Raw genomic sequence first — 17,160 nt, 5'->3', positions numbered from 1 at the left:
TAAAGGAGAACAAAGAAAAAAGAAATTTAAAAGGTGGGCAGTTGGAGAAGGAGACATGTACTGAGAGTCCCCCAGGCCTGGAGCCCCCACATGTAGGCCAGGGTCCATTCTCCAGCCAAGGGCTGGCAGGGTTCTACGGCTACGCCTGGGCTCAGAGGCCTAGAGTGCCCCACAAGGCCAAGCGAGGAGGCAGCAGAGCAGCAGGTGCTGGCCCCTCATGCAGACTGCTAAGCAAATGCAGATGGGGCTATTTCAGTCTCCAAACCTGCTGGCCACACGTCACACATCTAAAGAGAAGGCAGATCTGTTTTTGTCCATATTAGGCCTGAAACTCACTCCTCTCTCTTTCCCTCTCCCCTGCCTCCCCTAAAGCCCCAAGTGATTAAATCAAGTATGTGGGATTTGGGTTAGAATCATTGTGTCCAATCTGTAGGAATGCCGAGCTAGTGCCAGCCCCCTTGGCAGGGACCCAGCCCAGGCCCTCTCTGAGCACGCCAGGACAAACACGCTCTTCCCTGGGGGCAGAAGGCCCACTGCAGAGGAGCAGCTCTGCTCCGTCTATGCTCCAGCCAAGGCGGCCTGTGGATCACTGCTCTGCAGGCCCAGGAGGCCCAGGGGAGCCAGGGGCATGCTGGCCTCTGCCTGGCTCTCCACCTGACATCTCTACTCCACATGCCCTTAGCCCCTCACTGGGCATTCTACATCCAAACATCCCTTCTCCCCAGACCACCCTTTGCAGTGACTCCAGAGTACCAGACGGGTGATAAAGGACTTGGAGTCAATTCTGGCACTGTGTGATCTTGGGCAAGTCATTCTACCTCCGAATCTCAATTTCTTAATTTACGGATCAGGAATAGTAATACCCATGGGCTATTGTGGGAATTTTTTAAAAAGACATATTTAAAGCATCTAGCTTGGAACATGATAGGTCCTAAACAAAAGTTTACTCCCTTGGCCCTTCCCTTCTGGGCTGCAAGTCCAACCTTCTCTCATAAAGTTTCTTGAGAGTAGGCTCTGTGTCAAACTCATGTTTATGTGCCTTCAGCATGTGGCCTGACCTCTCAGTAGGGTCAGTGTTTTTGGTAAGTATTTCTGAATGAACGAATGATTAAATGAATGGCCTGGAATCCTTCCTTTAGGGTTCCTGCTATACATTACTCCTGCCCAGGATCCCTCCCCCATTTACCCCTAGACTGGTATCTGGTGAGGCTTTCTCCCACTAAGGCCTGGAAATTCAAAACATTGTCAACAACCCCAATGCCCCCCAGGGGAGAGTGCAGCAGGGCCAGGCCTCCCCCTGGCTCTCTGTGCCTCTACCTCAATCTATTCCCCGGGACTAACGGGAAGGGAGATGTGGAAGGACTTCTCTCTACAAAATGGCTTACATTTTCAAAACCCAGTCCCTTTCTCCTAAGTTCCAGGTATCTCTCCCAGAATTCCAGAGAAGGTACTTCTCTGTGCCTGCTCAATCTCCAGCTGTACCAGACCACTGGCAGGACTCCTCCCCACTTCATGCTGGCCAGGTTTCAGAGTGAGGAAGGTTGTCCCTCCCCCAGTCTGATGAATATACACACACTGCTGGAGTTGGTATGATCGTGCAACCAGAGATCAGCAATCAGAGCCCATAATCACAAAGAAAATGAATGAAAAGAAAATGTGTAGAAAAGCTAAAAAGATATGACAACCCAGTCGAAGGTGATCCACTTCCTCCCTTACTGCAGATATCCTGGGGCCTAACTGCGAGGACCACTCTGAGCCCTCCCAGAAGCGCCTCATCTGTGAAAGTTATGTTGGCAGGGGGTGGGGAGTGGCCTCAGGGAGCAGAACACAGGATTTCACACAAGCCAAGTTGCAGAAGGGCACACACACACACACCCACACCCACACTCTGGCCCATCCCCAGCCTGCCAGCCCCTGAGAACTGACTGGCACTACTCACCAATAAGCGCCTGCAATAGCCAAAGCGTCTGCTGCCATCTTCCCCAGTCAGCATGAAAGAAAAGGTCTCACTGGAACAGGGAGAGGTCTGGCATCAGGGAGGTATCAGAGGACCCAAGAAACAGCCCCCAAGAATAGGGACTCATGTCAGGGATGAGATGAAGAGCCAGGCTGCTGTAGGAGAGTAGGCTGCGACCAGGGCAGTCCCCACTCAGTTGCCCACTGCCATCGGGTAGAGGAGGCTATGCCCCCTTCCTCCCTCCAGCCAGGCTGCGCCGGGCCTCACCTGCTATACTCTGACACAGGGAGCCAGTCCTTGGCATCAGGGAAGCAAAACTGGGGGATAGCCTTGAGCCTTTCCTCTGCCTCCCGCATTTGCTTGGTGGGTCGGTCCAGCTGCAGGCAAGAAGAATACGGGAAGAGGTAACCAGGAAATGACACAGACCCTGGGGGGAGAGGGCTGAGGAGCCCTAATGCCATCCTGCCACCTGGCATGCTTCCCAGCAACCCTTGTCCCGCTCCTTATTCTTATAGAGGTCAGAGTGTGAGCTGAGGCATCGTTCATTCATTCATTCAGTAAATGTCATTGGAGCACTTTCCATGTGGCATCTGACATTGTGTTGTGTGACGGGGCTGTTGATGGGAAACAAAGTGGACAAGATGCCTGACCTTGCACATTCTGGTCAGGAGAGTGAGACAATCGACTGCAACATTTCAGAGGGTACAACAAAGGAAATAAGCAGGGTGATGTGACACTGAGCAAGCAGAGGCACAATTAGGGTATCTGGACAGACCTCCTGAAAGACGTACTGCTTGGGCAGAGACAGAAATGACAACAAGCTGGTGGCTGTGGGAAGAGGTGGAGAAAGAACATTCCAGGTAGAGGCCATGGCAGAGAGAAAGGGCTTGAATGTTAAAGGAAGAGAAAGGAGGCCAGGCTGGCTGGCTGGTGACAGCACAGGTGTGCTAAGAGAGAGGGTATGTGCAGAGAAATGGGGAGTGACTGCTACTGGGTACAGTGTTTCTCTTCAGGGTGATAAAAAATCTTCAAAAATTGATTGTGGTGATGACTCTAGTACCCTGTGAATATACGAAAAACCATTGAATTGTATACATTAAGTGGGTGAATTACACGGTATTCAATGGTTTTGGATTCTATTCTAAGCACACTGAGAGGTGCTCTCTCAGCCCTCATCCTCCAAATAAGCACTGGTCCACACCCACCACCGCCGAAGCCCTGTCTTTCCTCCTGGCTGTAAGGGTAGCTAGGTGAGTAGCTGTAATGAAAGATCTGTCTTCTCCAGATGGACCGGGCAGATAGAAGATGTAGAGGAGGGAGATGGCCTCACCTTAGGAAACTGGTAGGAGACTTCAGGGAGGTAGGTGTTTCGGGATGGCTTCTTCTTGAGGGACACCACCACAAAGTACTCAAAAAGCTCCCGCTCCTGCCACTCAAGCAGCTCCAGCTCCAGGGTCCGATAGCTGGGCGCACGCTTCAGCATCGACTGGATGTGGACTAGGCGCTGCGTGTGGGCTGGGGGCAGGTCACACATCAGGGGACAGCAGGGTGGATCCTCACAGGCCCCACATTAGCCCTTCCACCCCTGGCTCAAGCTCCATCTCTGTGGATCACCTCTAATCACATGAGCCTAGTCTGACACCCTCCCCCAGCTAGGTCTAGGGAAGAAGTGGTAGGCACAAGGTGTCTACACCTGCACAAAGAGTCTGCCCTAACACAGGGGAAGGTGCTGGCCTGGTCCTCCTGGAGCCTCTGGAGGCCGAGCTGGGACCAGGAGGACTGTCTAGTCCAGGCAAACCCGGGGATGTATCACTGGCACGCACCCCACCCTGTTCCTCTGCCAAAAGGACCAGAAGATGGCACATTCACGAAGTCTTCATCCTTGGGCCCTATCAGAGTCCTTTGGACTTGGGCCATTTGTCCCTGTCCCTAGGTCCAAAGTGCACTTGCCCACTTGCCTGGGAGAACCGTGGAGGAAAGGAAGAAGGAGCGAGCTCCCACATACTTTAATCCTCCAGGAAGATCTAGGCATGATTTCCCAGTAAAGAATATACAGATATTTACCCAAGGCCCCTGGAATGTGAAGGGGAGGTGGTAGTCTCCTCTCAGGGGACAGGGGAGATAGGTGTGGCCTCAGGGCCTCCAGAGGACCAGTTTCCTCATCCATGGCACATTTTTCTTGCCAGATGAGGTACCTGTGGTACTTGTAATCTTTTGAATCCATCTCTGACCCTCCAGATTTATAACGTTTACCAGACAAATCTGGCACCCAGTTCCCAGGGACAATGGCTTAGGAAAGTGGGCAGGGTCACCAGCCTTAAATTTGGCAAAGGGAGACACTTGGATTTAATCTTGCAGGGCTGAGCTCACACATCTGTAAGAATGGACATAGTTCCCGCCCTTTGGCCTGGTATCCTGCCTGCCTGTTGCCTCTCCACACCAGGCCAGTTTGGGACACTGGAACCACACATGCAGAGGATGGGAAGGCTAATTCCCTGCAGCCGGGGCTGGGAAGGGGTTCTGTGTTCTTGGGGAGCCAGGCCTCACCTTTGAACCTGTCGTCAGAGTCGCTCTCGCTCTCACTATTCTCATCTGGAAAAATAACAGCAGGAGTGCATGCTTGCTCAGCCACTGGCCCAGCAAATGTTCTCGGTGCCCCCTCCCACTCCTCACCGGGGATGGAGATGTAGCTAGTCTGGGCCACTGTGGGCTCAGGGTCAGGCATCTGTGGGCAAGAGTTGATTGGCCTGGGGCCAGGGTCTCCCAGAGCTCAGCTTGTGGGTGCCAATCTATATAGAAACCCCTATTCAGGCTTGATCTGAGAGAAGCTGAGGGCCTGAGTTAGAGGCTGAGCCAGCAGAGAGGCCTACAGGCCTGGAACATAAGGGCCCTGCCTCCAGGAGGCCAAGATTTGAAATGGGAAACAGACCACAATGCTCAGTGAAGTCTGGCCTTTCCTTTTGCCAGAAGCAGATTCCCACACGCCCCTCCCTACTGAGGGCCTCATAGCCCAAAGCCTGAAGGAACCCATCCCAGAGTTTCTTCAGTCTCTCGCTCTCCCTCCTATGTGGCCATTTCCTGGCAGGGCTCTACCCTCCTAGAAAGCAGGACTCCGCAACTGGCCCACAAAAGGGTAAAGTGACGCTTCTCCCCGTTCCTAATGCCCAAGGGCCCCAAACACCTGAACCAACTCAGGCATCACGGCCTACCTCTCAGTGATGCTGTCTCAATGCTGGACATAGACAACTTTTTTAACCTCTTCTTTCCCCTCTTGGCATTGTAGATGGAGTTAATTCTTTGGACAAGCTGGGTGAAAAAAGCAGGGAGGGTGAGGTAACCCTAACACCAGCTGCCCCTAATTCCAAGGAGGCCAAGTAGGAGCCCATCCCTGCCCTTATTGGTGCAAGCTTTCTGCACCCCATCCGCTGGCCCAGGACTGGTCTCCCTACTGAACTGGCCCCACGTGGAGACTCACCAGCCATGCCTGGTAGCTTTCCATCTCCCTAATCCCTAGGAGTCGTCTCTTGCCCCAAGACAAGGACACTAAACTTAGCTCCCCAGAGGAAGGAACTGTGATCAAACTAGACAGGATGGGAGCTCCGGGGTCCCAGGAGTCATTGAACCAACTGAGACAAAGAGCTTCTCAGATGTAATAACAGGAACAAGGATTCTAGCCTTTCCCCTCTGGGCCATAACCTGGGGCCTTGACAGGAAGAAGCTAAATTCCCAATATACCCAAGCATTGTTTTCAGGCTAAAAATACCATTTGGCTAAATCCTGCAGCTTTGGGCTGGGGGTTTGGGCCTGGCTGTCTATGTGTGAAAATCATTGCTAAAAACTCTTCAATTCCAAGAGGTATAGAAAGGAAGACTTGTGGTTGAGTCTTAGGTCCTTCAAAGCCTAGATATGTTTACGTGTGTACCGAGACCTCAAAATTCATATACCACACTCACTAATGAGGAGCCTCTAATAGCCTTTCCTTCCTCTAACATCTGAGCATCTAATCAGTTAACACATCTTTATTGATAAGAAAATGGAATTAACCATGTGAAAAAAAGGCCAGTGTATAGACTCAGAATTTATTCAGAGGGAATTAAGGAAGCAGCCCAGATTAGGGAAGGAAGGAAAGAGAAGGGCTGGCTGCCCTCCTCACCCCCCGACCACCTGCCCACTCCATCTGGGGAGGATACCTTGGGAATGCGGCGGGCCCGACGGCTGGACAGCAGCTCACTTGTGGTGCTGAGGCTGTCTTCGTTGAGGCTGGAGGGTGAAGACGGCAGGCTCAGCTGAGCCAGCAGCAGCATGTCGTCATGGCTGTGCCTCTTGGGTAATCGTGGCAGCCGGTGGCTCTTCCTTTCTGACCAGTTCCCACTGCGCAGGGACTGGGTGCTGGGTTTCAGGGAAAGCTGGCATGGGGAGAGGACATGGGACAGGGGCTCATCACAGATGCCTTGGCCAGTACCCATCTGCTGGGACCTGGGTGTAGAAGCCACGGCCTGGCATCCCTAGCTCCCCCCAGTCTCATCTTGGAATTTCCATCCCTCTTTTAAGACCTTAGCTGCTAATCAGCCAGGTCAGGGCAGGATTAGATATTTGCCTCCCCAAAGAAAGCTTTACTACTTCTGCCAGAAAAAAAGAACAGAGACTAAAAAGCCTGTGTTCTCATCTGACTGCAAAAGAATAGGCCAAGTCGGAATTCTGGGGGCTTCTCCTGAGCTTTGGGACAAGGACTACTGAGCCTGGATGAAGGAACCAGTCTTGTGCACCATAACCCCTGAGCCAGTCCTAAACAGCTTCTGCTAGCAGAGGCCACAACCTACATGCCAGCCTGCTCTGCTGAGTGAGACCGCTCACTTCTTCCAGGTAAAACACGAAGGGCTCTGGGCTCTGACCACCAAAGCCAGGCCAGGCAGGCACACTCAATTGGCTTGTGCACCCATGAGGTCCTGGGCAGCCGCCTCCCTCTATGCAGACACCTTGCAGCACAGGTGTCCTCGCAGTAGGCCCCGCTCAGTGCTGAGAAGACAGGCACCCCCGCAGACTCCCACTATTGTCTGGATCCAGAACTGCTGCTCCTCACTCTTCAGCAGCTCCTCCTTCCTTCACAGCCCCCAATTTCTTCTTCCCACCCAATCAGTCTGGCAATACAAATTCAAAGGAAGCCTGTATAAACTGAGTACATTAGGGTAAATCTTTTATAGAAAGATTTTCTATGAAAATCTCACATTATTCCAAAACCAGAAGAAATCACTTTTATATTCTCTGACCAATATTACCTGGCTGGGTAGGTCAGAGAAAGCCTGTCCACCATTCTGCCTCCTGTCACCCTGGACAAGATTAGCATGAGTGTAAGTCTAAGAGCTTCCTTTGACCTTTCACTTTGTTCTGCCTTCTCTCAGTCCATGCGTCAAAGATTCGTTCTCATTCCCTCCAGCAGGAGTGGCTCCAGGTGTCACAGACACTTGTCTGGCTTTCCAAATCTGGGTTTTGGGCTTACACTTCGTCCCCTGACGCCAGTACTGAGCTAATTTCTGGCAGAGGTGTAGAATACCAAGACTCTAACCAGGGCCCTGTCTTCCTGTTTCCCACAGAAAGGAAGGAGAAATAATGAGACAGCAGACTGCAGGGGCTCCTGGCTTACTTTTGCAGCTCAGAGCTCAGGTAGTGAGGAAAAGGTAGGATGGGGCCCTCAGAAACCATCCTAATTGTCCACAGGGGTTTCAACATAGTAGAAGTCCCTGAGGGCAGAGCTCTTTGCTGAGGTGATCTCCTTTGCCAAGTACTGGTGAGGGAGAAAGCCTGAGTGGAAGCCGGGTGCAAGCCTCAAGAGGACAGCCCCCACTGTGGCCCTCACACTGACCCTACAGGCCCACGTCGGGGCTGCATTACCTGCGTGGGTGGGTTGTTGTACTTCCTGTCCTGAGGACTCCACATCCTGTGCAAAGAGTCCAAGGAGTTCTCAGACAGTTGCTGGGATTTTCGTCCTGCTCGTCGGCTCTTTAAGTCCACATCCTCATACGGATTCTCCTTAGGCAGATCTCCTGCAGAGGAGGAAAAGTTAGAGAAGGGGGAGAAGGGAAGAAGGAAACACACACACACACACACACACACACACACACACACACACACACACACACAAATAAACAAGCTGAATTCCTGTGAACCAAAGAGAATGGCTTCTGCCTGGCCCCTCCAGCTCATGAGTCATGCAGCTGCCCGTCTGCAGTGGGGAGGCTACAAGCAGATCCTGGCTCCACGTCCAGAAGCTGAGCCCCCCCACCCCACTCCCTGTTCAGCTCAGCTCAGCCTTGTCTGGCCTCTGCTTTATAAATTCAGGGATTGCACAAGACTGGCTCAGCCACCCCTGCCTGTGCCCAGCTACAGGACAAAGCCAACACCAGGAGTCTTTCCTTGGCTCCAGTCCCTCTGCTGCTCAAGCCCCAGATACATAGTTCAAGGTAGGAAACGCTTTCAGAGGTCACTCAGCTGTCCCTTTGCCCAACTCTCAGTGGGTCTCCCTGGGGACTCACTTCTGGGGTGGGCACGGAGGAACTCAAAGAATACTAGAGAGTGGGGCTTTACCAGGCCTCCCTCCCACCTATTACACTGTTCGACAAGTCTTTTAGAGCCGGGATTTTGTCTTATTTTGTCTTATTCAGGCCACCCCAGAAACAGAACCATGATTAGTAGTAAGTGTTCAGTAATTATTTGTTCAATGAATCTCTCTTACTACTGCTGATCTCAGCAAAAAGTGAACTATCATCACTCCCCTTTTCGAATAAACTCGCTGCTGTGACACAAGGGAAATGTGAAAGGCTTGGAAGGAATCTGGGCCAAAGGGTAAGGGTGGGGGGAGTTCCTGCTTCTCCGGACTAGTTTTTAAATCCCTGGCAGTGGGTACTGTATTGGCACTACCAGAAAATCTCAGAAAAGTCCAAAACATCACCCCTGCCATTGAAGATTTTGAGAGACACCCCTTTCCACAAACTATACCTCCTGCCCCTTCCCCTCCAACTCACACCTAGTCTTTTCTAAAATACAATAATACCGTGAGCCAAGTCAGGCCTGGCTCAATCGTGGCAGCAGAATTACAGTGGTGACAAGGTCCATGGGTAAATAAGAGCCCTGAGTAAATAAGAGCCCTCTCTACTCCCCTTTCCCTTGTCCCAGCACCAATATTTGGGACTTGAGACCTAGCAACCACTGGCCAGATTAAGGCTTTGCCAAGGTAAGCGCACACGGTGAGAGCAGGGCTCACTCCAGCATCTCTCTGCTCAGCAGGATTGAGCCTGGGTCACCACTCAGCCCCACACCTGTCCTATAGATGCCTGAAAGTGCCTTACACCCTGGGGGAGCTCAGATCCCACTCCTCAGGGAAAGGGCAGGAGACGGAGCTGTAGGACTAGAAATAAAGGCTGCTGAGAGTACAAGCTTTCCTGGGCAGGGCACAGGAGAAAACCAATCCCCACATGCTTATAGATACCTCACCAAAGCTGAGGTTCCCCCAAATCGTGGCATCTACTCATCACTATCAGGAAAAGCCACAACGAATTTAGGAAATGGCTTTACAGAGATTGGGGCAGGGTAGGGGGCCAGTAAAGGGAGGATTTCAGTAAGAGCTAAATGGACTGCAGTGGGAGCAATACAGATCTCTGCAAACTTATGAGTCAAAGATGGGTCAAGAAAGGATTTGGGACAGGATTAAGTGATTCCTAACTCCAAGCAGAGTCCCCAGCAACTGAGTAGACCTTTTCCTGTAACACAGTCATGCTATTAAGATGACTTGTCTCCATTCCAGAGCCCTGACTAAGCAAAGCTGGCCCAGCAGCCCTGTGTCAAGAAGCCAAATCAAACCCGGCATGCCCTGAATGTTTTCTCCTGCCTACCCCACTGTGGAGCCCTTGGGGAGCAGTCGGGATGGTGTCTCTACTTCTTGGTCCCTCCCCAACATATATCCTGTAGGGGCTGGGTGGTGAGGGGGATTAAGAATGGAAAAATTCCAAGACAGTCTTCCTGATCCCATGAAACAAGAGCAGAGCATCACTGTCCAGACCAGGGCAGGGAGAATATTTATTTCAAGCTCATCCAATGCAAACTGCCTTGGGCTGGACCAAGCAGAGTCCTTATCATCATTCCCCAACCTGTGGGAAGATCTGTCTCAATACCTTTAGATCAGGGTTTCTCCAAGGTATTGACATTTTGGGTTGGATAATTCTTGTTGTAGCAGACTTTCCAGTCCATTTGTAGGATGTTCAGTGGCAACCCAGGCCTCTATCCACCAAATGACATTAGCATCCCCTCAGCGTAACAACCGAAAATGTCTCCACATACTAACAAATGCTCCTTGGGGGTGGATGGATGGATGGAAGGAAGGGTGGAAGGAATTAAGGGAGGATGGAAGGGAGGGAAGGAAGAAGAGGTGAAATTGCCCCGCATGAGAACCACTGCTTTAGACAGATCTTTCTAAAGTTCTTAATGATTCCTGAGTTCCATGACGTGAGTCCCAAAGCCAATCCTTTTTCTCCATCCTTCCCTCTTTCCCTTCTTCTCCTTACTCCCTCCTTCCTTCCTTCTTTCCCCATAATCACAGCTTTGATACGGATACGAATCCAGCACACCAAGAAAAAGATATAGGATACTGAGGCCCAGGGAAGTCAGAGATGTATAGTGCTGGTATACATCAGTGACAACCCAGGGGAACACAGTTAGAAACAGCAGGTTCTCAAGGCTAGCACTGCCTCTGGAAACTAGAGTTCAGGAAGGCCTCAAAGGCCTGTTCCTCCTGCCCAGCCCTAATGCCAGCCTTTCTTCTCCAGCAATGTTTAACATCCTCTCTCATGTAACCGAGCCACTAATCACTCCTCCAGGAAATGACTGCTGGCCCCATTCCAAGGCCTGCCTCCCCAGCCTCCACTTGGTTCCTTCACAGCCCTAATCCACCTGCTACGGCCAACATCCTAGCCCATTTCTGACCACCCTTTCGGAGCTGTCTTACAGATACTCCCAGTCATCTCTCCAGGATGTAAGGGGGCCCAGGGGATGGGAGACCAGGCAGACCCTGTGTCCTAGAACCACTAACTTGAACCTACTGAGAGCAAATAAAACACCAAAGCAAGGGCTCAGAGCAGGGAGAGAAGGCAGGCTTGAGAATGGTGCTCAGAGCTTCCTACAGAGGGCAGAGCTAAAGAAGCCAGAGCTGGAGAAGCTCGAGCTGAGTGGGAGATTCAGCAAGGACATGGATGGGAGACAGAAGCCTGGCAGACTGCACACTTTCACCTGCGTTCCGGCCCACACAGCTTCCTCAGGACAGTCCACACTGCCCTTGGAGAGGGGCAGAGAGGCAGGCCCTCTTCCCCGAAGGCCTGGCCCTGAGTAGCCCGAGCTCATTGAACCCGGCTGGGGAAGCCAGAGGTCTCACCCTTTCCCAGCTTTGATGAGGAAGTAAGGGGCAAGGGCATCACAAAGAATTTCTGCTTTGCACTCCTCTGAAAGGGGATTGCCAGAGCCCAGACTTATCACATTGATCCTGTTGAAGGAAGAATCCAGCCCCACAGGGCCCTCCCCACAGCTCCTTTGGTTATTAACCATATGTATAACCCCTCCTCCTTCCCACTGCCCGCCCCCCACAAACAACTGGAAGAACCAGTTAGGGAAGGGGTGTGTGTATGTGCACAGGCACTGAGAATTTCTCCAGAGTACTAAGCTTCCTGGACCACACCCATGGCTAGGGCCCTGGGTCTGCAGCTTCCCTCCCAACCCTCCTCTGGTTCCAACCAGCTGTTTCTCCTGGTTCTCAGCATTTTCCCTTTTCTCACACAGCAAAGGGCCAGGCTTAGGGTCTAACTCCTCTGGCAACAGATCAGACTGGGACCTCCAAGGGGCCAGCTGTTACCCACCCTCCAAGCCTGGACACTATTTCCCAACAGCACGGCACCTTTCCCGGGGCTGCACCTCTTGGCTGCTACAACCTCCATCCTGGTAGGAAAACGAGAGAAGAAGCCAGAGGGAGTAGAGGCTCAAATGGCTTTGCGGTACAGGCTGAATGGCCCTGTCCCCAGCTTGCACCCCACTGAAGTTCCTGGAAACTCTCCCTCAGCCCTAGCTAGCTGATGGGAGTGGGAATCTCTGCAGGAATGCAGCTCAGGCTCCTTGGTCAGGCGCCGAGGCCACTCCACATAACTCCCTAACAAGCTGCTTCCTTGGGTGCATTTTTAAGTGTCAGGCTCAGAATGCAAACATAAGGCTTTGTAGAACAGCAGCATCTTCCAGGGGCAGAAGTCAAATTGGACAGGCAAGAAATAACAGCTCCGGGAAGCAGCAAGACAGCAACTTTCTTTTCAAACCCCTTTCCTGCAAATTAGCAGGATAAACTTCAGCCTGTTTGAGAGTATCCCATCCCAGTTCCCCAGGCATCATGCCTGGTATGGGCAGGAGGCCAGAAAAGTCCCCAAGGCCCCTCGTTCAAGTCCACTGCTCACAGAGAAGACATGTTAGTCTCGGGGCCAGCTGGCCCTCAGCCTCTAACAGACCAGGACTCCAGTCCAGTCGCTAGTACCCAAGATGGAGATTTAGCGTCGGTGCTCTCTGCCTCCCCACACTCCGACATTACATGCCCAAAACAAGCTCTGTTCGTCCCTGCGGAATTAAGGCAGCACAAGAGCTGAATAATCCAGCTGGAATCAAAATCAACCTTAATCTCCCAGAGCAGAGGCTGGGCTCGAGGTAAGAGCCACTGATTAATCTGAGGCAAAAAGTGAAACTGACATTCAGGGTTCAGCAACAAGAGACCCCCTGAAGCCTCTAGGGAAACTCCAAATTCTTGGACCTGTCTCCAGGGAAGGAGAAAGGGATAAACTGACCAGAATCTAACAGAAAGCGAATATTCTCAACATTCTTCCCTGTATTTCCCTCTAGCCACCCGGGTCAGGTCCTAGAAATTCACACTGGGCTGCTGTGGGGGATACAAAGGAGAAAACATGCCCAGGGCACTGTGCTCACTACACACTCTGGAACCCACTTCACAAGGCTAAAGCAAAACCAAACATCCCTTGTCCTTTCTTTCATACCCTCCCTCTCTTCTCCTTCTCCTGCTCTACACTGTGCTCCAAACATCCAGAAGCTGACTGAGCAGGTAAGGAAGACGCCCCAACCACACCTTTCCCTGGTACAGCCTTGCCCCCAGCTCTAGCTCAGCTGTCCAAGAGGCAGCCAAGCTGCTCCCGGATCTCCTTGCCTCCTTGTGCAGCATCCCACAGTGGACGAGAATCTTCTCTAATGGGTGAGGAGGCAAAGGCCCAGACACACTTGCCTCCCTTCTCTTGAACCTGACCTAAAAAGCCCCAGGGAACAGCTCTGTTGCCCAGAACAGTGCCTCCTCCAAAATTCTCCCACCCCCACTCCCCCAATGCTGCCCCAAACAATCCCAAACAGAGCCTTGGATCACGGAACTCTGGACAGGGAGAAATGGTTGAGGCAGTCCCTTTCTCTTGTTTCAATTCAGTTGATGCAAGAACATACCTCTGCTGGAAATCCCTGGGCAGCACAGAGAGGCTGCCCAAGCCTTGTCAGAGTATAGAGAACAGTGAGGACCACAGTACTGCCAGGGCCTGGTATACTGGAGGGACAGCAGAAAGCTACGGCCCTCTGCCCACTGCAGCAGCCGCACCGGGTTCTCCCAGGGCCTTCGGCAGCAGTGACACATTACAGCCTCTGCCAACTAGAGGAAATTGGAATGTATCCTGCAATAGGAGGAGGAGAGTGGGATGGGGCAACAGAGCTGCCCCCTGTTGTCCCATCTCCCCCATTAGAGAGGACTTTCTTCCACTGTGGGATGTTGCATGAGGAGGCAAGAAAATGTAGGAGCAAAAAAAAAGAAAGAAAAAATGTGGGAGCAGTTTGGCTGCCTCTTGGGTGGCTGAGCTAGAACTAGGGGCAGGGGTGAGGGCTGTACAGGGGAAAGCTGGAGCTGGGGCATTTTCCTTAACTGCTCACCTAGCTTCTGGATCTTTGGCTGTGATGCCCACAGTTCTTGACTTCAGTTCTGGGTGACCCGTGGGTACAAAGCTGTCTTTTCTGTAGTGGTAAGGTTAAAGGCCTCACTCCCCTAACTCTTACACTGTTCTAGGGATTTCACTCCCACAGTCTTCCTGCTATGACCCAGTTTTGCACAGCTACATTCTAAACACGGTGTTCCTGGGAAAGCAGTGTCTCTGTGGGTCTGAGGAACAGCTGCTGTCTCCCCAGAAATGCTAGCCCAGAAAGTTGTAAGGAGAAAACTATGAAACTGATGGCTCAGATCAAATGAGGAAATGATGGCCTTCTCTTCATAAGATTCCAGTCTTCTGAGAATCCGGAGAGTTCCCTCTACTGGGGCCACTTCTCTCTCCAATGTGTTAACTAAGACTATGTTCTCCAGCTGGGAGGTATAAGAGAGAGACAGAGAGAAGACAGGGGCAGGGAGAGGGAGTAAGCAAGCACACAAGCACACTGCCTCGTTCCTCTTCACTGACCTACACTGACACACACACTTTATCTGAACAGAATCAAAGCTCCCCACTAATTCGAGTTTGCCAACACCATGCCCGCCCACTTGTTGGAAGACAATTCTCTGTAGCGTCTTAGATTTCTGTCCTTCTGAGCAAGAGAAATTGACAGTTTTGGACTATTTTTTAAAGGATGTTTATATAGCAAAGAGCCTTGAAAGACAGAGATAGTGTCTCCCTGCAGGGGAGAGGCAGATTTGTTTCCTGACCCAAATGATAAAGAAAATGTCTCCTTGTGGGGAAAGGATTGGGTGGGTTTGCTAGCAGCCCCTGAAAAGACTGGGGTTTCCTAAGCTTGGGCTCCTCAGCTGGAACACAGACCCTCAGTGTGTGCAGCTTGTACCTGGGCCTCCTCCATACCACATGTGACTTATGAACAAGGGGAATACGTGGGACATGAAGCTCATGCTGCCTGCTGTGCTGTAAGTAATAAAGTTCTTCGTCTGTGACCCAGGAGTCTTGTGTTTTCAGGCAGGATCTATGCAAGTATGGCTATGAAACTCGTTAGCTTGTGCTATAGACAATGTCTGTGTTCCCCCAACACTCAGATGTTGAAACTTAATCCCCCATGTGCTGGTATTTATAGGTGAGGCCTTTGGGAGGTAATTAGGTCATGAAGGCAGAGCTCTCATAAACAGGATTAATGCTCTGATAAAAGGGACCCCAGAGAACTCCCTCACCCCCTCTGCCATATGAGGACACAGTGAGAAAACAGCCGTCTTTGACCAGGAAGCAGGTCCTCACCAGACACTGAATCTGCTGGCATTTTATTTTTATCTCATTTAATCCAAATGATAACCTTATGAAATATTATTACCATTATTATTGTTGCTGTTGTTAATATCACCACATCATCATTTTATCAGTGGAAAACAGAGTCCTCACAAAAGTTAAGTGATTTGCCTAAGCACACACAGCTAAAGCCTTCCAAAAATAAAAGAAAGGAATGATGTAGTTTTCACCTTCTTGTGGTCACAAAGGCCCTTTGGATTTCAGTTCATTCACAGGGCCAGGCTTTAATCACTTAGCTGCTCTGTCTTTCCTAAGGAGCTTCCTCTGACACTCATTTCCAGCAGGAGATCCAAAAGGTGGGACCATGTCTGCCCACAGTGCATGAAGCGAATGTGTGAGTGTCTCCTCCTGTTCCTGTTCTTCTAAAGCCCCCAGAGATGACCGACCTCAGCCACTGCTTACCCACAATATCTTCATAGGCATTCTCTTCTAAAGTGCTTTTGGATCCAAACTTGGGTTGGCTCTCAGTACCATTCTCAGTGGGAGAAGAGGGGTACAGGGACTGGAGACTAGATGCATCCTCAAACTCAAAGGATTTTCTGTGGATAACAAGAGCAAGAGTCATTCCAGTCAACCAGATCTCTGCTGTCTTGGCCAGAGCAAAGACCAGAGGCCCTCCTCATAAAACTGGCTACTGAGAAGGAAAAGCATCAAGGTGGATCTGAACTTACCATCCAAATGAAGAGACAGATGATCTGAAAGGCCCCAGCCTGAGTGCCTGCAACATGCTTTATCCCTAGTAACACCAATATTAGGTAAAAACAATTACCCCAGCTTAAAAGCATGCTGTATGTCAAGTGCTATGTCAAATGCACATTTACATGTGTTATCTCATATATCATAATAGTGCTACCAGGGATTGTGCCATTGTACGAGTGCGGAGCTCAAACTGACACAGGCAGGACTCTCCCAGGCTGTCGGACTCCAGGGCCTGAGCTCTTAACCACTTTGGCGTCTCAGCCCTAGAGAATATCCTCCTTAAGAAGTGTGTGCTGCCACCACAGGGATCAAGTACCTGACGGGCCTCTGGAGCCTCACGTCCACATCTGCATCCTTGCCAGGACTCCTGCCGCTGCACTGAGCAGGTGGGAAGCCAGGATGCTGGAAGAGTCCTGCTCAGGGCTGTCAGGGGCTTGGAGAAGCAGTTGGTGCTGGGTGGCTTGTTGAAACAGGAAGGGCTGAGCCCTCAAAACAAATCATACAACTTCCAAGGAGGAGCTGGGAGGACATTTTGCAGCTAGAAGCTCCATCTGAGACCCAGCGTTCCTTCAGCTAGTGGCCTGCTCCTCTCCACCCCCCAAATAACCTTCCCCTCCTAAGATGCCTTGAGCCCATGGCACTCTCTACTCCTCTCCTTCATCGGAGAGGTACTGCCTCATCTAAAGCAATGACTGAATCTCTCTTCCCACCCTCTTCTTTCAGGAGCCATCAATGAAGTCCTTTCTCTCTTCATTTAGTTTACCAGACAACTCCTCCCAAGAGTCCTGCGGTGGTGCAAGTCAGGGGCCGAAAGTGACTCAAGGACAAGAACTGAATACTCCTTGCATTGGCACTCTCCTCCCCGTGCCTCCCTGGGCCTCCATGACCCATTCCCTCCTAGTTTTCGACCACCTCTCTGGTCATTACTTTTCAGGCTCTTGTGAAGGATTCTACTTTTCAAGGCTGGGGTCTCTCTGAGTCTGTCTTCAGGACTCTTTTTCTTGCTCTGCATTTTCTAGGGGCCAAATACCCACAGGCCATCACCATATCTACCATTTGTACCATGATGACTCCTAGATTTCTGTCTTTGGCCTAGACTTTTCAATTAGTTAAAAACACAATGGCTGAGTACAATTCCCAAATTTTGGTCCATGATCACTATTGGTGTGA

At 51.2% G+C, this 17,160-nt stretch overlaps 1 protein-coding gene across 1 annotated transcript in view; it reads right to left on the bottom strand.

The window, feature by feature from the left end:
• ST5 (suppression of tumorigenicity 5) overlaps positions 1-17,160 on the bottom strand; it is a 109,014-nt gene that overhangs the window by 14,085 nt on the left and 77,769 nt on the right. The window contains exons 4-11 of the mRNA XM_012654353.1: positions 15,694-15,830; positions 7,847-7,998; positions 6,148-6,363; positions 5,167-5,263; positions 4,505-4,549; positions 3,288-3,472; positions 2,225-2,334; positions 1,940-2,009 (exon numbers count right to left, since the gene is read on the bottom strand). Of these exons, the coding sequence (XP_012509807.1) occupies positions 1,940-2,009; positions 2,225-2,334; positions 3,288-3,472; positions 4,505-4,549; positions 5,167-5,263; positions 6,148-6,363; positions 7,847-7,998; positions 15,694-15,830 (1,012 nt within the window). The remainder of the gene's footprint in view (positions 1-1,939; positions 2,010-2,224; positions 2,335-3,287; positions 3,473-4,504; positions 4,550-5,166; positions 5,264-6,147; positions 6,364-7,846; positions 7,999-15,693; positions 15,831-17,160) is intronic.

Source organism: Propithecus coquereli, unplaced genomic scaffold (genome assembly GCF_000956105.1).
Source record: "Propithecus coquereli isolate 6110/MARCELLA unplaced genomic scaffold, Pcoq_1.0 Scaffold44, whole genome shotgun sequence".
Lineage (NCBI taxonomy): Eukaryota > Metazoa > Chordata > Mammalia > Primates > Indriidae > Propithecus > Propithecus coquereli.
Note: the sequence above shows the minus strand (reverse complement) of the source record. Positions and strands in the feature narration are given on the sequence as shown.